This window comes from Eleutherodactylus coqui, chromosome 13, assembly GCF_035609145.1.
Source record: "Eleutherodactylus coqui strain aEleCoq1 chromosome 13, aEleCoq1.hap1, whole genome shotgun sequence".
Taxonomy (NCBI): domain Eukaryota; kingdom Metazoa; phylum Chordata; class Amphibia; order Anura; family Eleutherodactylidae; genus Eleutherodactylus; species Eleutherodactylus coqui.
Genome location: NC_089849.1, coordinates 40,748,445 through 40,775,575, shown reverse-complemented (window position 1 = coordinate 40,775,575; position 27,131 = coordinate 40,748,445). Strand labels below are relative to the sequence as shown.

The 27,131-nt window shown below is 45.2% G+C and overlaps 1 protein-coding gene across 4 annotated transcripts in view; it reads left to right on the top strand.

Annotated features, from left to right (window-relative positions):
- THRA (thyroid hormone receptor alpha) overlaps window positions 1–26,325 on the top strand; it is a 144,397-nt gene extending 118,072 nt beyond the window's left edge. For 3 of the 4 annotated variants that reach the window (XM_066587965.1, XM_066587967.1, XM_066587966.1), the window contains 7 exons: window positions 9,854–9,915; window positions 14,904–15,034; window positions 16,848–16,995; window positions 17,183–17,388; window positions 21,922–22,068; window positions 24,287–24,545; window positions 25,054–26,325. In XM_066587965.1, coding sequence (XP_066444062.1) covers window positions 9,854–9,915; window positions 14,904–15,034; window positions 16,848–16,995; window positions 17,183–17,388; window positions 21,922–22,068; window positions 24,287–24,545; window positions 25,054–25,304 — 1,204 coding nt within the window. In that variant the 3' untranslated portion in view covers window positions 25,305–26,325. The remainder of the gene's footprint in view (window positions 1–9,853; window positions 9,916–14,903; window positions 15,035–16,847; window positions 16,996–17,182; window positions 17,389–21,921; window positions 22,069–24,286; window positions 24,546–25,053) is intronic. The other variant, XM_066587968.1, reaches the window with a different exon arrangement.
- Window positions 26,326–27,131: the final 806 nt, after the last annotated feature.

The window sequence follows — 27,131 nt, the reverse complement described above, 5'->3', positions numbered from 1 at the left end:
GGATATATTCCGCAAGATTTCTGCCCAGTGTGAACCCAGCCGGAGGCTGCAGCATTTCTCTGTGCAGCACAGCGTACAATGTATTGCTGCTAGACCTTTATGCGAGCTCTTCTATACATGTCCAGTAGAGAAGCAAATGGCAGCATCAATGGTGTAGCAAAAGAATATAAAGTGATAAAGACTGCTAAAGTCGAAACGTTGCCTGCTGTATGGAGCAATAAAACTTTATATTCTTTTGCTACACCATTGATGCTGCCATTTGCTTCTCTACTGGATGTACTACGCTGGGGACTAAGGATCCGTGGTCCCTTAAGTGGCTGTTGCATCACGTATCTACTGTGGCCTCTGCACTTTTTTGTGCATACGGAGGTGTGCTGTGGGACTCTCCTTTTGTTACATTGACTTCTATACATGTCGTCACTTGCTGTCACCGATGGGCAGTGGCTACTTTCCTCCAGACATAACACTTAGAATTGAGGCCTAAAGATTCAACCTTCATTCCATCAGACCAGACAATCTTGTTTCTCACAGTCTGAGAATCCTTTAGATGCTCTTTAGTAAATTCCAGGCTGCTTTCTGGTGTCTTTTACTGAGGAGGCTTCTTTCTGGCCGCTCTGCCATAAAGCCCAGATTGGTGGAGGGCTGCAGTGATGGTTGACCTTCTGGAAGTTTCTCCCATCTGCACACAGGATCTTTGAAGCCCAGCCAGAGTTACCATTGGGTCCTTGGTCACCTGTCTTGGCAAGGCTCTTCTCCTTCGATTACTTAGTTTGGTGGGTCGGTAGCTCCAGGAAAAGTCCTGTTTGTTCCAAACTTCTTCCATGTAAGAATTATTGAGGCCGCTGTGTTCTTGGGAACTTTCAGTGCAGCGGAAATATTTTTGTAGCCTTCTCCTGATCTGTGCCTCCACACAATCCTGTCTCTGAGCTCTACAGGCTCTTCCTTCCTCTTGACTTAATTTGGACTCTGATATGCATTGTGAGCTTATATAAACAGGAGGGGAGGGGTCTTTTAAAATGCTGTCCAATCAACTGCATTTACCACAGACGACTCCAATAAGGATTTAGAAACATTTCAAAGATGATCAACAGAAATAGGAGGTCCCCAGAGCTAAATATCAAGTGTCACACCAAAGGGTGTGAATACTTATGTTAATTCAAAATGTTAGTTTTTCATTTTTTTAAAAATTTACATTGATTTTGAACATTCTGTTGTCACTTTGTCATTATGGGGTACTGAGTGCAGAATGATGGGAAAAACTAGATTTTCTGAAGTCTTTTATGATGCATCGTACACAGAATCTGGAAAGATACATTATACCAAGTCCCTCCTGTACATGCAGTCGAGGCTTGGTCTCGTGAGACGCTGTAGAAGGATCACCACAGTTGGATTAGTTATGAATGGTTATATCTAGCAGTTCTGACATTCTAGGTGTTTTCTGCTATTTGTCTGCCTGCACCAGAGCTGCGCTGTCACTGCTGTCGGAGGTCGTCTTCCTATGTTGCTGCGGGTTGTGACAGCGGTGCCCACGTGTGTACCAACGTCTCGCTCAGGCAACATAACACCAAGCAGTAAGCTCTCTGAGAAGCGTGAGGTTGGTGACGATCCTTTGGCTTGTGCCCCGGTCACACCTTCTCTGGCACAGCCTGCCCCACGTGGTGCTCACTAGACGTGTTGGGGATCTCTACAGCAGCAATTCATTTAGTTCAGGAGGGAGGGGCGAAATCCATCATCTCCCAGAGCCACGTTATTCATTCTCTAATCGGCTCTCACCTTTGCTCTGTTTAAGCAATCTTTAGTGGTATAGTATACCTTTATCTGCTGATTTTTCTTAATCTTTTCGCCTTATCCCTGATTTCCTGTGTGCCAACTGACTTTACCTCTTTCGCTCCCACCCTTTCTTTTGTCCTGTTCCATACCTCTTGTTTGTGCTATACGTTTTCTCCTTTATTACTATATTTCTTTGCAGCCTGTTTTGTACTGTTGTTTCGCGTCCCATGCTGTTTTTTATTTAAGCCAAAGTAGAAGACGCCGAGTTTGCTTGCCCTATTGTCGGCCTTTTCTCCCTTCTTCTCATCTGTGCAAGTTTATCTCTGGTTTGATTTTTTTTTTTTGTTCGCCGCATCTGGTGGGAATCAAAGTTGTTTATGGCAAACCTGGCATGGATCCTCCGCAATCAGTACCCTATGTCGGCTTCCAAAAATAACATTCCTGCCTTTGAAAATGCTGCAAAGCAGAACCAAACAGAACGACCCCTTCCCCCTTTTTATTTTGCTCTATTCCCGAAAAAGGAACGGATGAAAATCTTATCAGGATAAGCTTAGGTTATGAAAGGCAAGGTGGTATATCCTCATTCTGTAGTCTCGCGGGGTAGCCTCACATACTTGGTATATCCTCGTTCTGTAGTCTCGCGGGGTAGCCTCAAATACTTGGTATATCCTCGTTCTGTTGTCTCGCAGGGTAGCCTCACATACTTGGTATATCCTCGTTCTGTAGTCTCGCTGGGTAGCCTCACATGCTAGTTATATCCTTGTTCTGTAGTCTCGCAGGGTAGCTTCACATACGTGGTATATCCTCGTTCTGTTGTCTCGCAGGGTAGCCTCACATACGTGGTATATCCTCGTTCTGTTGTCTCGCAGGGTAGCCTCACATACGTGGTATATCCTCGTTCTGTAGTCTCGCAGGGTAGCCTCACATACGTGGTATATCCTCGTTCTGTTGTCTCGCAGGGTAGCCTCACATATGTGGTATATCCTCGTTCTGTTGTCTCGCGGGGTAGCCTCACATACTTGGTATATCCTCGTTCTGTAGTCTCGTGGGGTAGCCTCACATACTTGGTATATCCTCGTTCTGTAGTCTCGCGGGGTAGCCTCACATACTTGGTATATCCTCGTTCTGTAGTCTCGCTGAGTAGCCTTACATACTTGTTATATCCTTGTTCTGTAGTCTCGCGGGGTAGCCTCACATACTTGGTATATCCTCGTTCTGTAGTCTCGCTGAGTAGCCTTACATACTTGTTATATCCTTGTTCTGTAGTCTCGCGGGGTAGCCTCACATACTTGGTATATCCTCGTTCTGTAGTCTCGCTGAGTAGCCTTACATACTTGTTATATCCTCGTTCTGTAGTCTCGTGCGGTAGCCTCACATATGTGGTGTCATTGTTCTCCTCCCTGCTCCAATCACAATGCAACGCTGCAGACTGATTAGAGCAGTGCAAACAACTGGGAACCCTTATTTCACCAGAGTTTTGGTCTGTTTGGTGGGTTTACAGGGGACGACTATTGTTTGAATGGTCACTGGAAGTAGTCGCTACAGCAAGTTGTTGGAATAAGATGCCTGTGGTTTGTATGCTTTTACGCAGCGCGATTGTTGTTCATTTGCCATCAGTGAAGCGCACCTCCCTGCAAAGTAGATTGGCTAGTTGTTGAAAGACAAACGATTGCCTTTTTACACCAGTTCATAATTAATTAACCAGCGACTATTTTTAGGTGAGCAGAAATGGAACAACTACTAAATGAATGAATGAATGAATCGCTTGTTACCCGGTTGGAGGCCAAACTTTACACGGAACAACTATGGCTTCGGGTGCTTTCACATGGGACACCTGTCGGGCGCTTTCACACAGGAGTAAGTGGCGTTCAGTAAATGGAGGGTGAGCGCGCCAGAGTTGTTTTCTGGTTGCCCGGCTCTATTCACTGTGAACAGGCAGTTGCTAATGGACCTCTTTATACTGAGCGAGAAGTCACTCATTAGTCACCTCAGTTCATTTCAGTGAGCTGATATGAAGCGACTAATGAGCGATTTCTCGCTCAATACCCTGTCAGGTCCCGCTTTTACAGAGGATGACTTTTGATTAAAATCGCTCATTTGAGTGTTTTTGTGACCAATAGTCATCCTGTGGAAAAGCACCCTTACATTTGCTTATGAGCATTTTTTCAGATGACGGTTGTTCTGTTTAAAGCCACCTACGAACCATTGGTCCGTATTACGTGCATAATAAAGACAGCATAAATCCCGTTGATTTGCATTTGGTTAGGGCTCCTGCACACTGGCGAAAGCGATATCGCAATGTGACTGACGCCCTGATATTGTTCTTGCCGTCCTTTGGGGGCTGTTCCTGGAGAGGTTTTTCGCGGGAGCTTGAAAAATATAAGCCCCCTTCCACCAAAAATAATACATGACTGTTGTATAAAAAATACTAATACATCATCTAGGAAGCGCTGTCATCTCCGGCACGTCTTCTTGCAGGTGTCGGCACTCTTTTTCTCCTTGTCCCCACCCCCTGAAAGCACTGCCTCTGATTGGCTGAGCGCTGTGGCCAATCAGAGGCAGCGCAGAGCTGTCAGTCATTGAATGAGCGCTGCCTCTGATTGGCCACAGAGCTCAGCCAATCAGAGGCGGCGCTTTCAGGGGGCGGGATTTTTAATTCCCCGGCTGGAGGACAAGGAGAAGAAGAGTGCCAACACCTGCAAGAAGATGCCCCGCAGATGACAGCGCTTCCCAGGTGATGTATTAGTATTTCTTTTCTTTTTTTTACAACAGTCATGTATTATTTTCGGGGGAAGGGGGGTGTCTTATATTTCAAGCAGTGGCAGTGCCGCCGTCCCCATTGAAATGAATGGGCGAGATTGCAAGACGAATGGACATGCTGAAATTTTGCTTTAACGCTGCATTGCAAGCGTTAAAACATCGCACATGTGCATGGAGCCATTTGAAGCCATTGGCTTCATAAATTTAGCAATTTCTCATAGCGATTCCTCGCCAGTGTGAATCCACCCTTATTCTGATGTGCATTAAAAAAAATGATAGTATATCCCATTTTGGTCCGTATTTATGGACCAAAATCACCCATTAAAGTTTATGGAATTGTGTAAAAACGCAGTAAATACGCAGCTACATGTGTACCCACTGCGTTTTTACGCATATTGGCAGGAGACTGTGTTTACAAAAGTGACATCAATTTGGCCTTTTTTTGTGAGCGTGAAAAAAACACCATAAATACTGGCACAAAAAACCCACATATGCACAAATACGCATATATACACACCTACATGCTACGTATTGTGCGGAACGAAATACACATACGCCCGTGTGAATGAAGCCTTAGTCAATGTCTGACTGTTTACTCAGCCCCGCAACATGGCTAAGGATATTGCTCTAACCAGAAACCTAGATGTAGACGGTTTGAGGGTCCTTACAGAAGAGGGTAGCGGGTGCTCATTTACCTCGCCGTCATATAGGCCGATCATACATGTGCATATTCGTCCTCCATACGCTTTCATCAACGTCCGCAGAACATGCTGCGTGTAAATGGAGAGGTTACCAGCCAAAAGGTAGCGAGTGATAAGTCACTAGTCGGTTTATTTCAGCTGACCAAAAAATATAGTTGCTGCATCTGATGTAAAGTCACGGTCGTTCGTCTTTGAAGAAGTTGTGAACGGATTTGCATGAAGATCCCCTCTATGAACGATATTTCGGCAAACAACCAGTGAACAATCATCGCACCGTATAAGAGCCAATGAACGGCTGTCATTCGTGCGCTTCGACGAGCAACAGTCTGAACAATCGTCACTCGGTGTAACGGTACCCTTAGTTATGTGAGCACAGCCCCTTCTTTTGGGGAGAATATCTTTAATCACGTGATAAAAAAAACTCTTACTTATGGTTAACCCTTAAAGGGGTTGTCTCATGAAATCAAGTGTGGTTATACACTTCTGTATGGCCATATTAATGCACTTTCTAATGTACATCGTGCATTAATTATGAGCCATACAGAAGTTATTCACTTACCTGCTCCGTTGCTAGCGTCCCTGTCGCCATGGATCCGTCTAAATTCGCCGTCTTCTGGCGATTTTAGACGCGCTTGCGCTGTGCGGTCTTCTCCGTGGTGAATGGGGCCGCTCGTGCCGGAGAGCTGGTCCTCGTAGCCCCGCCCCGTGTGCCGATTCCAGCCAATCAGGAGGCTGGAATCGGCAATGGACCGCACAGAGCCCACGGTGCACCATGGGAGAAGACCCGCGGTGCATCGTGGGTGAAGATCCCGGCGGCCATCTTGGTAAGGTAAGTAAGAAGTCGCCGCAGAGCGGGGATTCGGGTAAGTACTAAACGTTTTGTTTTTTTTTTAACCCATCCCTTGTGTTTGTCTCGCGCCGAACAAGTTGAAAAAAAAACAAAAAAACGTTTCGGCGTGAGACAACCCCTTTAAGCGGCTGCCTGGTCAATACGAGGAAGGGGTGCAATATTGCGAAACGTGGAGCTTGTATGTTATGTTGTTTTATATTATGTGAAACTCAATAAAGTGTAAGAAGCAAACAGGCGAGTGGAGAGCTGTAACTTCTGATCTGCGAATCGCCTCCCTCCGTTGGTGATGAGGAACCCGGGATATCTGTCCCTTAGGAGCTGACTCTTCATGGGAGCTCTGTGATGCATCTGCACATACACTACACATAGTACACCGCAGGCGCCAGGCCCTTGTTGTCCAGTAGATGTAGCCTGTTTTATTCCTTCCACTGAAAGTATTATTGCATGCCAGGTAATACAGATATTTCTCAGCGCACCGCTGGGTGCCAAAAACAAGACAAGTCTTTAATCCGTGTTTTAATCTCCTTCCATGTTCCCATAGACGCTGCCAATGAAATGATATCGAACAGCTATTGCTCATGTCCCTATGTGAGGCTTTATGTAGGGAACGTTTCATATATTCCATATTTGAGCTCATAGAATAACAAGTATATATAACGCGTTCTTGCACTCAATGACGCATTTCAGTCATTCAGCATAGCTCTACCTGGATAGTATAGATAGAGACGATACATGTTATTCTGTGTCTGCCTTCTCTTCCCATATTTGGAGTCTATATAAAGAGTTATATAGTCCATGGAAGACCAGCTGAATAGTTTAGAGAAACTTTCTTCCTCCCCCTCTCCATTGAGTAGAAGAAACTGTGGAAGGAAACCATAGAATATGTAACCTGTTACTCCCAGTGCATTATGACACAGACAGAAGGAATGTATGGAGGATGTTATCCCCCCCCCCCCTCGCTAATACATACACAAGAGGAGCATATAGAATCTGCAGTCTTTTCCGCCGTCTGCAGACAAGTGGTGAATGAACTGTCTGATCAGCCTTGGGTTGTTCCATAGATGAGCCTCTGTCGCTTCTCTCTGGACTTGGGACGCTAGATTCTGCGCATTTCCAAGACTCAGAGCGCGTTCACACGTAGCAGAAATGGTGCAGATTGTCCACGTCACATTCCACACCATTGCAGGTCTGCAGCAGACATCCTCTTCAGTTGAAAGGGTGAAATCTGCTGCGGACACTCGTCTACATCTGTACCAAACAGGGCGGACTTTCATGCAGATTTAGGTGCAGATCTGCTCCAAATTCCGCTACATGTTAGCATACACTAGGTGTGAACGCACCCTAATTGTATTTTGATGCAGAACTGTGCAAAAATCTGCAGCATATTGTGCCTGCGGTAGCTGAAGGGGTGAAGGCTGCTGCGGATCCACAGTAGATTCTGCAACAAATCGCAGCACGCTCTTTCAGTGCAGATTCCGTGCGGATGGGCTCTATAGATGTCTATGGGTGCGGACAATTCGCATTACATCTGCAAATACAATGCCAATGCACTGCGGATTTTAAGGTGAAGATCAATCAAGGATGTGGGGAAAAGGTTGGGAGGTTGGGTTGCGTTTTTTTTCCCCGCACGGATGATCCACAGTGCATCTGCGTACATCCGCGCAAAAAAACCATTGCACCCACCATGGCCATGAAATCAATGGGAAACACCGGAGGATCATAATTTCACTGAAGTGATGCCAGATGTTTTTGCATGAAAAGCTCCTCGCGTCCGTGGGTAAAACGCGTGCTCACAAGTGCCATATCTGGCGGGTTTTCTCTAGCCTAATAGAGTCAATTTTATTGCACTTTTGGCTGTTGATAATCAGCACCGATTCCACTACATGTGAAGTACCCTAAGGGCTCCTCTACACTGGCGAGCGCGATATCGCCGCAAGAAAATTGCAGCAATATCACATTTTTGTTCATGCGATGTTTGAGGTTCAGTGATGCTTATTCCTGGATAAACATCGCCGCAGCCTGCATTTTTCTTGCGTGATAGACAACAACTGGAGTTGCTAATGTTAAAAACGCATCATGCAAACGCAAAAGTTTGTGCAATGCGATGCGATAAAACTGAGGCTTCTTTGGGAGACATGGGCGATAAAAAAAAAATAGCAAAACACAGAAAGATAGGGCAGGCAGTGATTTCCAAATCTCACAACATCGCATAATACGGTAGAAGACATGGCATGGGAATGAAGTCATTGAAAAGCACGGCTTTCATAATTCTGTGTTTTCTCGCACTCTTGCATTGCTCAAAAATTGCACAATTTTCTCACCAGTGTGAAGGCAGCCCTGGCTAACTTTACACTGCCGCGTGCGATATCGGACTATGAAGCCCGCCCCCATATCGCGCTCCCCACTATGTGAAATCCCCATGGATGCAGCACTTTGGGGGATGCAGGGTTTCCCCGGCGTGGCTGTCACAGAGTTCTCCCATTGCTTTCAATGTGGCTGGCAATCAAATCAAAGGGGCTGCAATGCGATAGAACATGCTGCGATTTGTTTCCTGCATCACGGTACGATGCAGGAAACCCACTAATGTGTATTGCAACGCATAAATCTCACATGATTTTCACGCCAGTGTGTAGCCGGTCTTTGACAGGTTTTACAGGTGCCAGTGCGGACTTAAGCTGGTCATATATGCAAGATAAACTCCATTCAGCAGTTGTCATGCCTAGCGGGGAATTTTAAAGGGTGGCATACTGAGCAAATTGCCCTGGGCCCCCATTGCCTAGGAGCCCCAGGAGCAACTTCAATCTACCACTGACCACTTTACTGCTCTAGACCACCAGGGAATGTAAGATGAACTCATTCACTGCCGTAACGCCCCAACTACAGAAAAGGTTCCCTTTAGGGAAAAGTTAGGCAGCCTCACTGATTTGGGGGGGCCTCCTGTCTTTGCCTTGAAGGATGATCTTGGTGGAAAGGAGGATTGCGCACCCTGAACTTCAGAGCCCAATCCTTTTGTTCTCCATGGAGAAAGCTGCTGCTAGAACGCTCTGGCTGTGGCCTTCTCATGTCAACATGGAAAATACATGAACGCTCAGCGAAACCAAGTGATCGTGTGTTTGGGGTGTCGGAGAAAGGGCGGATGAGCGTCCAGCCGACAGCTATTGAAGTTGTAAGGCCTAAATTGTCCCCTGTCGATTGAATGGTGGTTTATGGTTGGCAGCCTTAAATGAAGCTGATGACCCGTCGCTGATTAGTTGAGGCTTTTGGTGCAGATGTGCACCCAAATCCACAGCCAATCAGCGACGTGACAACACAATGTGAAAAAGCCGTATCGGGCAACTATGATATGGTGGAACAAGAAATCTAATTCTCGTTAGCAACCGGCTAATGGGGCTTTCAGCACTCTCATAGATCAGAAGATTTGCGGTGCCGTCTCGGGGTCTGGTTTTTGTTTTTTGCACAAATGACTTAAATCATGGTGACGTAAATGGTGAAGTAAATGATGGCATCGGGCAAACCGACCCCGTAGAGGTGTGAGGCTCAGCATTTTGACGCAGACCGCTAGTGACACAGCAGTGAGTGTTTTCACACGTGGGTGTATTCGGTGGTGCTTTGTTTGGTGAGGGTTTTAATACTTTGATATTACTGACGTCCAGGATTACAGGACTCTGGCTTCTATCCCTGAAATTACGGGTACGGTGCATATGTTGGGATTAGAGAACTATTTCTGAGCATTTCTACATCTTTTATTCACGTTATTCCTTTATCCATACAGGTGGCCGGATGGGAAGCGTAAAAGAAAGAATAGCCAATGTATGGGAAAAGGCGGTATGTCAGGTACGATGCCCAGCGAGGGTGATTCTGCTTCTAAGACATAAAAACTTTATTATCCCCCCCCCCTATTGTGTCATATTATCCCTCCTGCACCTTGTCACCCCTTCTGTACCCTGTAGCTTCCTCTGCTTTGCCTCTTGCCATCCTTTTAAATGTTTATTCCTAGAAGGATTCTTTAGGACAATGTTTCCCAACCTTTTCTGCCCCAGGCCACCCCTGGGAAAAACTTTTGTCTCAGGGCACCCGTACTAAAAATCAGTAAGGTCTTGTTCACATCTGCATTATGGCTCGGTTATTCATTTCCATCCTGTTTCATTTTTGAGCAGAGAAGTGAAATTAAATGTTGCAATTTTTTCCCCATTGATTTCTATGGGTTTTTTTTTTTTTAAAGGGAACGTTTTCACTTTGCTTCTGTTTCGTTGGGTTTCCGTTTCTGCTTTTTTTGAAAACTCATTAAAATAAACGGTGAAAAAAACTAAAATGTTTAATGCCCGTACTAATTCCACTTCTCTCCACCAAAAATGGAACGGAAGGACAGAAAGCCGTAATGTAGTTGTGAATAAACCCGTCTTTACAGATTTTGAATCGGCAGCAGCCTTGTCTAGGAGGACATGATTCTCAATTATCAGAGCATAAGACGTGCCACGATGTCTTCTCATTGGCTCTGTTACAGTGTGGGCTCCAGGGATCCCCTCTCTGGGGTTTATATTTCATCCATGGACTAGAAACACAGCTATATACACTGCTCAAAAAAATGAAGGGAACACTTAAACCTCACAGTATAAGCCCAAGTCACTTACACTATAAGGACATCCATCTGTTCAGTTAGGCTGCTATTACACAGCAGCGTTTATTCACTGCAAAATGCGAGGGGAGAAATGCTGATTGCGGTCGGCACCTGTACTCATTAGTTCAAACAGCATGACGGGTCCAGGTGCCGACTGCAATCTGTGCTTCTCCGGTGGAGAAATGCTGCAATGTAATAGCAGCTTTAGGAAGCAGAAGTGATTGTCAATCCATTTCTCCTGCTTTGGTGCAAATAAGTGACAGCAGTTACCATGGAGAGGTAACAGCAAGACGACTCCTAAAAAGGGACTGGAGACAATTGCTTTCTCCGTCTCCTTTCTGACTGATTCTTCTCTAGTTCTGCATTCCGCTAGTGTCATTGTCCATACATGAAGCGCTACCTGCAGCACAATCAGGTTGTACAGATAGTCCTGCTCCTCCAGGATGGCACATCTATACATGCCATCACAAGAAGGTTTGCTGAGTCTCCCAGCGCCGTCTCAGGAGGGTCTTTACATGAAGAGAGCTGTAGAAGGACATCAACCCAGCATCAGAAGTGGAGAAACAAGAGGAGCGCTGCCAGAGGCCTACAAAATGACGCCCAGCAAGCTATTGCTCTGCATGTTACCGACCAGACTGTAAGAAACAGACCATGAGGGTGGCATGAGGGCCTGATGTCCTCAGTGGCATCTGTGCCCACAGCCCAGCACCTTGCCGCTCAATTGGCATTCCCCAGAGACACAAGTATTGGAAGGTCCGCCATTGGCGTCCTGTTCTCTCCACAGATGAGAGCAGGTCAACTCTGAGCATGTGAGTCTGGAGATGATGGAGATCGGGTTCCGATGTGTAATCTAAGTGTTCCCTTCATTTTCTGTAGTTCTCTGTTGGTCCATGGATGAGATTTAGGCTCAAACAATCTCAACTGAGCAGTAGATTCAGAGCATGACTTGGGCACTATTTGCACTGTTATTAATTGAGCTTTCCCTGATGAATCGAAATACATCAAAGGGCTGAACCTTCCCCATTCTCCATGCCCCGCTCTAAGCTGGAAATATTGCTGGCTGGGCCTCGCCACGGCTGATGTGCGACATACATTCTCCCTTCCCTTGCAATATTTTAAGAGGTATGCTTACTATTTTATCCCGCTTTCCTATAACTGCTACTCCCACCTAAATTCTTCTGTCCTAGTAACCGGCCATCCGTGAAACCTCCAGTAAATCACATTTATGTAAGTCAGTGCAATAAGAAAAAAGCCGAATAATCAATACACATTTATCATTAGCTTGACATGACTAGGTTGGCCATGATGATGGCTTCTGAATTTTTACGCTCTTCTAATAGCAAATCATTGCCTGACATATTTTATGTCTTTGCAGACAGTATATTAGAAGATGATGGTAAAAAGCCTCATCATGGATTGGAAAGCTTCTGCTTTGCCAGTTACTCCTTCTTGCTATATACCCATTGTCTACATGGTGGAGGCAAGACATTATATAAGCTGAATGGCTATGCAGAATATGGTTAGGTGGGTTTTAAATGGGCCACCGATTTGAAACGAACTTTTGTTCACCTGACCATTGCCATGGGTGAAGTTGCCACCAATCAGCCAACAAAGAGCAAACACTCGTTTGTGAGGTGATCACAACCCTTACGTAGAACTGAAAATGATCTGTAAACGATGAGCTGTGGCTATAATGGGACTGCACGTGCCTGAACGATCACACTAACGATCATACAAACGCTCCTTAAATAGTGCCAAACGAGCATTGATCGGCGCTCGCGCCTGTGCATACTGTGCAGGTGGATCAGTTTAGATTGGCCCTATTTCCCTTCCACATAGGTGGTCTAGTAGCTACACCGGGCTACCACTTCCCACAAACACTGATTGTTTTAGCAAACAATGGTCAGGGACCAGCTCTATTGCCATGCTACCCTTCTGTCATGGGCCAAAAGCATTTGGCACTCTTGTTCTTCAGCAGCAGAGGGCGCTTGATCCCCTGTAGATCTCTGTTATGGGGACCACTCATCTGTATACACCTCCGTATCTGCTATGACATGTAGTAGACTTAGTATGGATTTCCCACTGTAGACAATTGGCACCAAAATGTGCTGAATTTAGAGCAGATTTTGACGTGGATCCACATTGAACTTCACCCCTTCATCTGCAAGTATCAGCACCAAGATCCGCCACGTGGGTACACACATAAGGCTTTGTTCACACAATGGAAATTTGGTGCAGATTTGATGCAGAATCCCCCTCAGATATGATGGCAATTAAATGTAGTCTTTATGGAGAAGGTTTTTTCGGTGCACAGAAAAAAAATTGCAGATTTTGTGCTGAATCCATGCCTGGAGTTCTGCATGCGGATTTGCCCATTGACAAAGGCTGAATCCACAGCAAACAAAGGGGCGTCCGCTGCAGAAATATGTGGCATAGCTACGGTTTTAGAGGCAGAATCTGCGCCAAAAAATCCAATCCTGATTCTAATTTGAACATACCCTTTAGGCCCTTTCACACACCACGATTATCGTTCTTCTGCTGGGTGTTTGAACGATAATCGGCCAGTGTAAAAGCAAGCTGAAACTGAACAAGAATCGTCCAGTCGTTCATCTTTTAAGCCACTTAAAAGATGAACATATATTGTAGCACTGACCGGCCGCTGCTTACAGTGAATGGAGAAAGACGAGAGAAGAGCGGGCAGAGTACTCTGCTCCAGGCGCCCCGCCACCCTGCTGGCCATGCTGTCAGCGATCCAGCGACGCTCGCTCCTGTGCAGAGTGAGCATCACAGGAACGAGTATCGGTCATCGTTTGCCAGACACTCGTTGTATGTAAAGGGACCTTTAGGCTACATTCACAGGTAGCGTATCTCAGCGTGGTTTTGCAACAAAATTCACATTAAAATCTGCATGTAAGTGTGCCTGCCAACGGACAGATATTTGTTGCGGAATCCGCGGAGGGCATCTGCACAGCGGATCTGCAATAAATAACGCCCACAGCATTCTATGGGGAATGATTCTTCCAGCACACTTGCAGAAACCAATTGTGGTTTCCGAAAGTGGAGGAAAAATCGTAGCATAAACCATTTTTGTGCAGATTCCGCACTGACGGTTTCCATCGAAAGCAATGAAAGCTGTCCAATCCGTGGCCCTTCCACAATCACATTGCAGAAATATCGCGGATTCCATGTCATCGATAGGCGATGATACAGGAAAAGCAGGAGTTTAAAAAAACTCTGTATTGTACATGTCCGTCAGTGAGCCGTGCGGACCATCCGCAGTACAGATGAAAAAGGAAAGCAACAGGTATGTGCGGGTGCTGCTGCTCCCAGGGCCTGATTCCGCTACGGAATTCCGCATGAGGGATCCAGCCCTGCCGTGTGCAGATGGCCTGACAAACAGATTTTGGTGCAGATTTCGCCCCCTCAGTGAAAGAAGTGAAATCCGCAGTGAATCCGTTCCAAAAACCACACCATTTGCAGCAGCTTTCTTGCTGTGGAAAATCTGCAATAAATCCTCCAGGTGTAAGCATCCCCTTCTAGCAGAACAGCAAGGTGGTCCTGCACACAGTTTGTATCTGATGGTACGGGAGTGCTGCGGTTCCTGCTCTGTAACATGACCAGAGTGTATCCCATAACACCAGTGTCAGGCCTCTCCTGCCAGTCCTTGCCCCCTCCGCAGCAGAAGCCGCTACTTCACCCCACACAGTCGGCCCCCTCTCACCCCGCTGCCGTCCAGACAGGATCTCAGAGTTATAAAACATAATTACTTCCGAGAGAGACATTCAGAGGGGAGAGACACTCAATAATTACTTCCAACACAATGAACAGGCCCTCTTGTATTCCTGTGTCTTCATGCGTCCGTCTGTCTTTGTTGGCCGGGCTGTGTGTGTTCTCTATAGCTGCGTCCTGCCTGTTGCTGTCTGTACAACATCCTTTGTGTTTTCTTTTGCTCATCTTAGCCTTTTAACACTTGTTTTCTGCTATTCACTGTCAAGGCCAGATGAAGACACCAGTATGGTGCCCAATGAACTCCTCTCTGGGTCTGCTGTCATCAGCTCGTCTTGAATCCCCTTGTTCCATTGCTTTCTCTGTCTGTTTTCCGCTATTGACCCGTTGTTCTGGCACTCTGTCTGTACCCCCACAGTCTGTATCCATGTTAATGACCTAAATAAGACTGTCCCCCTCCTCTCACCCGGTAACGCAGGTGACAGCTCGGTATCTCTGCTCTCTGCAGGGTATATCCCTAGCTACTTGGACAAAGATGAGCCCTGCGTGGTGTGCAGTGACAAGGCCACAGGTTACCACTACCGCTGCATCACCTGTGAAGGTTGCAAGGTGAGTCAGCTATCCTAGTTTCTGCCGCCATCTCTCGCGTCTTGTCATTTTGATATACTGATGTCTGCCCGTGTTCTGAAGGCAAGGACAGTCTCTCTAGAAAGCCTTGCCAAAGTAATGAAATGCGTCATTAAGATTGGTTTGTTGCCAACACAGAGAGCTGATGATATGGTCAAAACATGTTTGCTTTAAAACTTTTTGTTCTTTTTACATTTCACATCCAGCTCATCGTAGAGTTATTGTCTATATAAAGGAACGCTCTTCTAGATTGCCCATTGATTGAGGGAATAATCTCATTTTTTTAGTGTCCTTCTATAGACAGATAATTAACATCTAAGACCAGGATCTCCAGCATGTATATATATATATCTTTATTACATGGTTGGCTTCTTCACCTGCTATTCTCTCAAACTGTAATAATAAGGACCATTTTCTTTGCTGCGGAGCGTGTTAAGGCTCTGTGTCTGCCTTTCACGGTTGCACAGAGAATTAGGCAGGAAATGCCAACAGGAAATGACCACAGCAGATTAATAATAGACAAAAATGGCCTATATATACATAGTAATCTGGGAGGCAAGTAACAAGTGTTATGTGTAAAGACAGACAGATAATGATGAAGTGATAGAAAGTGATAGTTGGTGTGATAAAGTGATAGTTGGTGTGATAAAGTGGTAGTTAGTATGATAAAGTGATAGTGTGATAAAGTGATAGTTAGTGTGATAGGGATGAAATGAGAGATGAAATAAATAGATGGGTTACATCTAGAGAGGACGATGATGTGGATGGAGTGAGAGATAGATTAAATAAAGGTGAGATAGGCAGAGGGGGGATAAAGAGAGGTGAGAGAGCGAGATGAGATAAACAAATGATATAGATCAAGAGAGAAATTAGATTGCGGGTGCATTCACACAGGTGAAAATGGCACATGCAATTTTTCTCTTTGACTGATTGTCCGAGATTGAAAAATCGCTTCATGTCCTATTTTTGGGCGATTCTATTTCAGAGAGAGAAGTGATATATAGAGAGAGAGGATATAGAGGTAAGATGGAAGGATGAGATAGATCGAAAGAGATGATATGGAGAGGTAAAATAGAGGTGAGATTAGAGAGAGATGAGCGAGTGAGACGATACATAGACAGCATTGTACGGTCAGTGACACTTCTTCCAGTCCTCACAGCGCGGTCGCCTCACCCGTCTCCAGTCTTATTTATCGCACTTGCATACCAGCAGTACGTTTTGCAAGAAAAACGCATCCTATCGCATCACTTGCCATTTTCATACGCGTGAAAATCACGTTTTTCCAGCAGTAAAGATTGCATCGCACTTGCATGAAACTCACATTCACATTCGTGCGCTTTTTTTTACCTGCCATAGGAAATAATGGGCAATTCTTAAACAAGAATCTTGCAAAACTAGGACATGCGTGACGTTTCTGTCTCAGACCACCGTCCCTAGAGAAACATCTCTCGTGTGATCATTTAGATTAATTGGTCATTTTCACGCGCAATATCTGACCATATCGCAATCAGTCAGATATCGCTTGTAAAAATCGCCCGTGTGAATGCCCCCTGAGAGGAGGGAAAGGTTTTTTAAGCAAAAAGAGATTTTCCCGATGTTCCTGATAGATTTCTCTATCTAGTCCAGTTCTCAAACAGAATGTCACACTGGGCTGAAAAGTGGCAATGTGCGTGAACTGGGCAGGGTGACAGCAGAGGTGGTGCAAGCGGTTACATGCACTGATCATTGCTGTCCCGCTCTTCGGGGTATGCTTTAGATGAAAAATACCAATATTTGTTGTTTTTAAATCCTACAGGGCTTCTTTCGCCGCACCATCCAGAAGAATTTACACCCCTCGTATTCTTGCAAGTACGATGGCTGCTGCATCATCGACAAAATCACCCGAAATCAGTGCCAGCTCTGTCGCTTTAAGAAATGTATTGCTGTGGGCATGGCAATGGACCGTAAGTATGGCGACTATGATTACCGCGATGGCTGGGGAAGGGTTATGAACAGTTGATTACGTTCCAGCTTATTACATTAACTACATGACATGCTTTATGTCACACCTTTAGAAGTAGTGTAGTAACAGAACACGGACGATTCTCTGATGCTTGTTTACTCTTCCTCCACCTCCCTCCTTCTCGGCAGTTGTCCTGGATGATTCCAAGCGGGTAGCCAAGCGGAAGCTGATTGAAGAAAATCGGGAACGGCGTCGGAAGGAGGAGATGATCAAGACAATGCAGCAGCGGCCTGAGCCAAACAGCGAAGAGTGGGAGCTGATACGTATCGTGACAGAAGCTCACCGGAGCACCAATGCACAGGGCAGCCACTGGAAGCAGCGCAGGAAGTTCTTGGTGAGGCATGACGAAGAAGAAGTAATCAGTGCATGTGACACATATACTGCAGTCTGAGTTGTCCTCTATACACAACCAGAGCAACAGCGACTTCTTAAAGGAGTGATGAGATATACCTAGGATATGCTATAAGTCTGCGATCGTGGGGGTCCAACCTCTGGGACCTCCGCCAATCCTAATACCCTAATTACACAGCTAATAGCACAGCCCCATTCCAATGAAGGAGGTTGCTGCAGTCCCTACAGCTCCATAATGCAGAACTGTATAGGATGCTGTGTGCCGGCTAACAAACTCTGTGCCAACAGCCTTTCTATGCGCATGGAATTTTAGCAATTTTAGATGCCCATGAAATACAGAGACATTTGCTACACGGCTAAGATATGACTTGGTGTTTGCGGGTGTACATGTTGGGCTCTCTGAAGAGTAACGTTATGTATTGGCGTGTGTAGGGACCCCTTTAGTTAGGACAGTATCATTTTCATTCTTCCCGAGTTACAGCTGTAAAGTGGCAGTAGGATGCACAAGACTAAAAGAGCGGAGGAGTCAATATATTGATAGATTTGATATTCTGTGTATTTTTGGACACTTTTTTCCAATTAAGCTCCTTCCACACAGAGTGGTGAACGGTTTGCATGAGCGAACGACGGCAGAGTTTGCTCATTCACTCATGCGAATGATTTATACGGGCAGATATATCGCTGACGTTCCTTTGGCTGGTGTACCAGCGGACGATCGCAGTTTACACGTAACAAGCAAGCAAGGTTTTTTCAGCCCTGCATAAAATGAACGATGATAAGCAAACAAATTGTCGTTAATCATCGGCCGCGCTTACACAGAGTGATTATCGCTCAAATTCGCACAATCCAACGATTTTTTTTGAACGATAATCGTTTTGTGTAACTTGGTACCTTACAGTAATAATGGGAAAGTGAAGAATCTAAAGTGAAGGCTCTGACTTCGGGATCAAACCTGGATGTGAATGCAGATCAGTCTCTTTTACAGCTGGCTATTATAGGCGCATTCACTACTAACGCAGGCGACTATAGAATATGCCGCATATTGGAACCTGTCACCAGCTCTACAGCTAGTACTGCTCTGCTGCTGTGATGTGAGAAGTCCACAGTGCAGCAATGAAACTCTTGTGCATGCGCCAGAAGCCCCAGGACCAGAGCATGCGCAGCTGAGTCTACTGAACGTATGCATCGGTCACGGAACTGCTCACTCAGGCAGGAGTTTAACTCCTTAAGGACGCGGCACTTTTTTTTTTTCCATTTTTGTTTTTTCCTCCCCTCCCCTTTTATAAATCATAACTCCTTTATTTATCCATTGACGCAGCTGTATGAGGGCTTGGTTTTTTTGCGGGACGAGTTGCATTTTTCAATGTACTGAAAAATGGTTAAAAATTCTCAGTGGAGGGAAATAGAAAAAAACGAAAATCCTGCAATCTCTGTGTGCGTTTTGTTTCTACGGTGTACACAGTGCAGCCCATATAACCTGATAACTATTCTATGGGTCAGTACGATTACTACAATACCAAATGTATATAGTGTTTTTTTTGGGGGGGTTTGGCTAGACAATTTTTTATTTTTTTTTTAAAGAGATTTAATTTTCTAAAATTATTTTCTGACAGCCATACCTTTTTTATTTTTCTATCAACATAGTGGCGGAATGTCCTGTAGTTTCTGTTGGTTCCATTTTCGAATACATACGACTTAGCATTACATCATACCACGATCTAACAGGCATTTTATCAAGCCACGCCACAGGCATGGCTTGATAGGCACTCTGCAATGGCAGCCCTCAGCTGCTATGACAACCCCACGGCAACCCGCGATCTTATTGCGGGGGGCTGTATGGAAACCCTGGACATCGGTCAGGGCATTTAAATACCGCTGTCAAAATTGATGGCAGCATTTAAAGGGTTAGCAGTTCTGATAAGCTATGCGGCTTATTGGAGCTTTTGCGGGTGGGTGTCAGATGTAGGAAACAGCCATTGTTCGGAGCGGGATCGACCCACTGCGTACATATGGAGTATGGAAATACGTATACAAAATACTCTGGTGTCAATGACACTTAAACGTGACCATGCACGCGAGATGTCCAGTATATCAGCAGAACCCACTGTCTGGCGGCCGCCTGACTGCAGATGTTGATTGACATAAAGTTCGGACTGTTTTCAGATTTCAGTTGCCCTTTTTCTTTTGTACTCTGGGAGATAAGCCGCTGTCAGAGGTGTCTGGTAGTGGATTTCTCCTCTCTATATTCATAACGTATGCACGCTTATGTATGTGTATGAGGTGTCGGGGAAGATGGGCGTCAGCAGACAGATAACTAGTGGGTATAACCAGCCTCTAGCGTGTATAGTGCTGCCCATACACATCTTGGATGAACAGTTGTTCGTCTGACAGCTGTTTGCCCCGGCTACCCCAAACACATGAGTTCTCGGCGTGAGCGAACGTTCATCTTTAGGGACTTTCTTCCAGGAATGATTATCGTTCCAAAAATCGTTCGATTGTGCGAGTTTGAAGGATTAATTATCATACAATGTAAATACAGCCAACAATTGAATGATGATTTATTGCTCTGTGTAAGAGGCGCCATAGGGAGGTAAGCTGCAGGCAGACAGCTCTACCGGTGACTTATCTCCCAGGGAACAATACGATCAGACTTTGAAATGAAACGTCCGTGATTCTTCTTTCTCCCAACATCATCTTCGGGGAAAGTCGATCTGCCCCCATACACATCGGTGACATGTCCAGCCTTGCCGTTATCGGTGGGTTCAGACAACTGAAGTCCAATGGAAGCCTTAACTATATGTAAGCATATATGTGTAAATGTATGCATCATTCTTGTCGGAGAGCTTTATGCAAACACAGACTTTGGAACAGACTCGTTCGCCATCTGCCATTATAAAACCATGCATCCTTCATTAGCGCAGTTCTTCCAGTTTAGAGACACATATAGGGCTGGTATTCTAATGAGGTACGGGAAAGCACAGATTTTGATATGTATACATGGCAGGATACAGCCGGGAATCTCTTGATTTCCTTAAGCAAACATCCTGTGCAGATGGAGAGGCTGTGACCTCTCGGAGAGCAAGCGGCATCTGTTAGACCCCTCCATGCTTTCACCCATTGGCAAAGCAGCACAGCCTGGTGGAAAGTGTGTGAGCAGGCAACAAGGAGGCACAGGCCGGCGCACCGCTGACATCCTGGTCTTCAAGACGCAGGGTATCCAGGGAGTTGTAGTTCTTGCACGGAAGAGCACACAGGATTGCAAGAGTCGATTCGGCTGTGATTCCCTTCTTGCAGTAGTGTGTGCTTAGTGCCCGTATATTCACTCTATGCATAAAAGTGGGAGACGGTTTCCTTAGCTTTTCTCACAGTTCTCTATTTTTAGGGGGTTGGTCCCCAATGCTACAGGAAGCCTCGTGTGGCACAGAGTGTTAAGGCAGTAGAATGCAGACCTAAGCTCTCGCTCACGACCTGAAGGTTGTGGGTTCAATCCCTGCTTGTTCAGGTAGCCGGCTTAAGTTAGACTCAGCCTTCCAAGGTTGGTGGTGGGGTAATAGATAAAATTACCTGAAAGCACTGTGAAATAAGTTTGCGTTCTACAAGTAACAAGATTTATTTATTTTTCTTTTATTCGTGTTCTGTACCATCCTTGCACCCTGCTGATTGTGCTACTTTTTGGCAGGACTATTCTCCCTCCACCGTGTCATCCATCACCTTGCCTTTACACCGTTCACAAACTTTCAGCGCTACATGTCTCAGGAGCAGTTCATGCTCCATTCTCCCCGCAGCAGTGTTAGTTTTCTGCCAGTAACGCCTTCTTTCACTTAGTGTTGCAGTGCATTTCCCTATATCTCATCATATGGTTATGCTGCAGAACGTTCTAGAAATGCACACGAGTGCACGCTCCGCAGCGTTGCATCTCTTCTGCTACACTTCTCTTCTCTTGTACAGTTTTATGCTTTCTGCGGATTCAGTTGTGCATCGAAATGCTTCCATTCATGCAACACTGCATATTAATGAATGATATTTGTAGCGTGCGCGCCTGTCGATGCTATAACTTGGAATCTCCTTCCTGATGCCCAGATGGCAGTGATTTGACCATGAAATTTCTGCACATTTCAGATGAGTATAGTTCTTGCAGGCCTCTGTATGACGTGCACATGTATATTTTGTCGGAGAAGGATAGAAGCAGCTGGGAGCTGCAGCTCCTTCCCTTCCTCCCATGCTGTCTCCCCGCTCCCTCCTCTCTGTGTCACGTGGAGGGAACACGCTCTCTTTCCTTTACTGTTGTCCTATCTTGATGAACAGCTCCCTCTGCTGGATAAACGCCAGGCAAGCAAATAATCCGGGCCTCTAATTTTGCTTACCTTTTTCTAGAAAATATTCATGCAACATACTTTGCTATTTATGAACTTTGTTCTACTTGTACACTAATGTTGATTTCCTATTTTGGTTCATTCTACTTACTTACAAATTTATGACATCTTTGTTTCTCTTTTCTTCTCCTCCAACCTGAAAGCCTGAAGACATAGGGCAGTCTCCCATGGCGTCAATGCCAGATGGGGATAAAGTTGATCTTGAAGCGTTCAGTGAGTTCACCAAAATAATCACCCCAGCGATTACTCGAGTGGTGGACTTTGCCAAGAAGCTGCCCATGTTCTCTGAGGTGAGTTATGTGGAAAATAATGTTTAAAGAGACTTTCCAGTTGTACATTATTGATGGGCATCTATAGCAGATTAATGGACGTCTGCCAAAGGTGAACCCGACTGATCAGCTATATGCTGGGCTGGTACTCTCATACACAGAGCTGGAAGAAAGCAGTGGCCAGGCTTGGTATCGCAGGTCAAGTTCCCATTGAAGTGAATGGGAACTTTGTGAGTAATACCAAGCCTGACCAGTGCAATGGGAATGGAACTGTGTGCTTCCTGCAGTTCAGTGCACAAGCAAAGAAGCCCGGTGAACAGCTGATCAGCAGGGATCCCATGCGGTGCACGCTCGCTTATCTACTATTGATGGTCATCAATAGTTTACACGTGGAGAGTGCCTTTTAGGCTAGTTTCACACGGGCGAGTGTGATATCCCGATATCGTACTTTCCACCATCTGAAAGCCCCGTGGATGCTTGGCGTTTTTATGTGAAAACAGCCTCGCATCACTACGGGGAATCTCTTCATCCCATTGCTGTGACAGCAGTGGCACGGTTGAAGAGATTTCCCTACCGCGTCTAAAGGGATTTCCCATAGGGAGAAAGGAATCCACTACCGCTGCTGTCACAGAGGATCGCAGGGTTCTCCCATTGCTTTAAATGGGGCTGGCGCTCCTGCTGCCGGTCCAATGCAGGACGATAGAACATGCTGCAATGTGTTTCTCGCATCGCAACGCTGTTTCATGCAGGAAAACATCGATCATATGTATGACCCCCTTCAAATCAATGGGGTTCATATTTGTGTGTCTCTCAACTCACAAATCTTTAGCGATTTTATCGCCCATGTGAAACCGGCCCAAAGGGGTTTTCCAGGCTTTTGCTATTGATGACCTATCCTCTGGATAGGTTGTCAATAGTTAATCGGCAAGGAACACCATTCCGGATCTCTGGCAAACAGTTGATCGCCCAGCCTGGTGTCAGTGCAGTAGGACCAAACATCGTCTTCAAGGTCAGAGAAGGAAATCTATTCAGTGGCTTCAATCCCATTGTAAATCAATGGGAGCAAAGATGCCTACTACACTCCTTGATCTGCATTGGGGTTTGAGTTGGAAAGATAAGTCATCAGTAATAAAAACCCAGAAAACCCCTTTAATTAAGTTGCGACAGTTACAGAGTTGGCCTGAAGGAAAAAAAGTTTCGGCCTGTACATGGACTGTAGATATTGGTGGCACCAAAAGTGTGCTATTCTAATACCTAATACCACTGTCATACGTCATGCAATGACACATACCAGAGTTTTATTCTTCAGGTTTTCTATGTGCTTCTTTATACATTTTAGGCACACTGAGATACAGTATGGGCCCGTAGCAGTCTGTCGGCACCCTGTATAGCCATGTACATGAAGCCTTAGGCTTTCTTTGCACAGCGTTTTCACTACACTGTGGGATTCCGTCTTGGGGTTCTGTCCATTTGACAAGAATTCTGTTTACTTCCTCTAGGTTTGATCTTACAGAATAGCAAAGTTGACTGTTTTATACTCCAAATATAGTAGAAACAAATTGAATCATTGTAAAACAGACACCCATTGCGGGCCATTTGACTAATCACAACGAATGGCCCTGTTAAGGGGGTTCCATCTCCATACCATGTGACAGAACCCCGAGACGAAATCCCACAGTATAGTGAAAAAAGCTGTGTGAACGAGGCCTTAGGTTAGTGGTCTCCAGACTGTGGCTCTCCAGCGTTGTGAAATTACAACACCCAACAGGCTATGGCCATCCGAGTTTGTTAGTGCAGGCTGGAAGTTGGAGTTTCTCAAAAGTTGGAGACCACCGCCTTAGGCTAATTATATTGAAATAGCATGTAGGCAAGAATAGCAGCTGTTAACCCTCTCCAATCCCCTGTCTAACATCTTCCAACATTCTGATTGAAGCCTGTAAGCTCCGATGTCGGAAGACGTCCGACAGGGTATTCTTACTGTATATTACTGGCCGCTTTGTTGTTGGGGGCCTCTCCAGCATGTCACATACTGCAGTATTGGCTCTAGCCAGCAGATGGCAGCATTGTAAAATGGCAGAAAGAGAAAGCCCCCTAGAAAACCCTGAATCCAAAATTGGATTGCAAAGGGTTAAAATAACGCAATAAGCTAATTGTATGAGATTTTAATTTCTCTTTTATTTATATATTAGTACTGTACACTGTCTGTATTACTGGTTTTGACCTGCTCTTCTATTTGTAGCTACCTTGTGAAGACCAGATCATCCTGTTGAAAGGATGCTGTATGGAGATCATGTCTCTCCGGGCTGCTGTGCGTTACGATCCTGACAGCGAGACCCTAACGCTGAGTGGTGAGATGGCAGTGAAGCAAGAACAGCTAAAGAACGGAGGACTAGGGGTGGTCTCTGATGCCATATTTGACTTGGGACGATCTTTGTCTGCATTTAATCTCGACGACACAGAAGTGGCTCTGCTGCAGGCTGTCTTGCTCATGTCCTCAGGTGATTACAATACAATTGGAGTGCTTATATTCATGAAGAGCCAATTTTCTGCTCTCCTGTGAATTTTTCTTTTTCTAGTAACCTCAGAAAACCATTTTAATTAGTGGAATGTCTTCTGAACGAAAAGAGATACTTTGTAGAACACTTAAATGGATGGCTGGAAACTTTTTGCTACTATGGTGGTAGCCATCTTGGATTCAGCCCAAGAAACCTCAGTGGAAATAGTTACTGCACCTATCAACTTGTAACCATGAATCATGTATCCCATCACCCTCTTTCCAGTGAAGTTTCTTGGGCTTAATCCAAGATGACTGTCGCAAAGATGGCTGAAACAGCCAGGCACCACCATAGTGCCAAAAAGTTTTTTTCTGCTTGTATTTCGTTCAGAAGATATTGCGGGTGGCCCTAACTTTTGAATCACCCTGTTATAAGATTGCACCAACTATAGCAAGATAGAATTCAGACTTGTTTCCTGTCTCATGTTCTAAAGTTTTCTTTCCTTTCCTAGACCGAACAGGTCTGATCTGCACGGACAAGATAGAGAAATGTCAGGAAACGTACCTCCTCGCCTTCGAACACTACATCAACCACCGCAAACACAACATTCCCCACTTCTGGCCTAAGCTCCTGATGAAAGTGACTGACTTGCGCATGATTGGAGCTTGTCATGCCAGTCGCTTCCTACACATGAAAGTCGAGTGCCCCACAGAACTCTTCCCACCACTCTTCCTTGAGGTGTTTGAGGAGCAGGATGTCTGAGGGGCAGCAGAGCGGGGTAAGAGAGGAAAGGGAATCGCTTGGTATTCCAACCTGCCACCTTGTAAGGCTCTCGTGTCCTGAGACGGATAGAGACGAGTGGCTCGTAAAGCTCTTCTAATGAAAACTGCCATTGAAATCCGGCGCTAACGAGGAATGGATGCTCCCAGGTTGACATCGTTCTGCAGTAGACCTTCAGTCACCGTACTGACATAGGCAAAGCAACAAGGATTTAAGGCTTCTTCTTTTCTACCATCCAGCAATGTTAAGATGCAAGCAATCACCTTTTTTTTTCATTGATGCTTCTGAAAACATTTTTGGTACACTAAGACCTGAGAATAAATCATCATTATTATCATCATCATCATCATCAATAGTCACCCAGTGAATGTGTTCAGGGTGATGTAAATGTGGATATGGGAAGAGGAAAAAGCTACGAGCAAGGCTATATGTTCTATCGGCCCCCCATATAAAATGTTTATGTTGTTTATTTGTGTATATATATATATATTATATATATATATTCTATATTACAAACAAAACAAATAAATATATATATATATAATATGTATGAATGAGAAGGCTTCAACTTAGGTAGTGCTTGGCCGTATTATGCTGAGACATTTGCAGACTCAAGACTACCAAATGGTTCTAAAACGAAGAAGTGGGGCTGCTCCTCTCCTATTTGTAACCTGCAAATTGTCCGCCTGTCCCATTTCTGTGAGTCGAGGATTTGTGACAGAACAGAGCATTTACGCACTGGTTCTTAGGTGCGGTATATCTAAAATATCTGATTATGTGGTATATCTATATATACACGTTGAAGGAAACTGGTCATCACCTTTGAGCCCTATAAGGATGAGGGAACGGTGAGTCGGGGAGCGGTGTTTCATACTCATCGGGCACCCTGTTGCAGTACTGTGTCCCTGCGAAGTTGGCGCACGCACACACACAACGGGACACTTTTCAGCTGCCTGTGTGCACACGCTCTTTCAAACTTCATGGGGGCACAGTGCTGAAACAGGGCGCCCAGTGAGTATGAAACGCGCTCCCCGACTCGCAATTCCCTCATCTCTGAGCCTCATAACATAGTTTATGAGGCTCAAAGGTGATGACAGGTTCCCTTTAAATGTAATCTGAAAAGCCATGCGATTAATATATAGGAGAAGCCCGGCAGTAGTTGACATATTAAAAAGGGAAGCTGGTTGCATATCTATATGAGACATGGATACATCATGGTCCTGTGTGCTGGCAGAACTTTGGACTGTGGAAACCCTAGTGACAAGGACGTGCACATGTGATATTTTATATAAAAAGACGTTAGCGAAATACAGAACGTTGCATATTTGCAAATCGGTACTTTATATACATATGTAGATATATTGCAAAATCAGATATATAATATATATCTTCCCCTACCTGCAAATTCGCTATGAGTTGGGTTGAATGTTAGGCCTTCCTCATTGAGGAAACTTGGGTGGTAGAGTGATTTTACGCCCACACACAGAATTCCCTCTATGGCACCATCGGTTTATAAAAATCACCCCACACATGCCCGCTCGGGTTGAAAAACTGTACCAAAGTTTGGTCTTTTTCACTCCATTGTCCCCATGTCACTGCCATGCGGAAAACCAGACACCCACCACAGCTATACAAAGCAAAAACGTCTCTAAGAAGCACTTTTCAATGCATTATTGCAGATATGAACCCTACTGCGCTGCTCTTGGATCTCTCAGTCATCTGATCCTACGTGACTCCAGGACACTCCAGGCCTGACTGTATATAGCCAGCAATGTCTATTTACAAAACCCCTTTTTGAGGGTTGCTTTG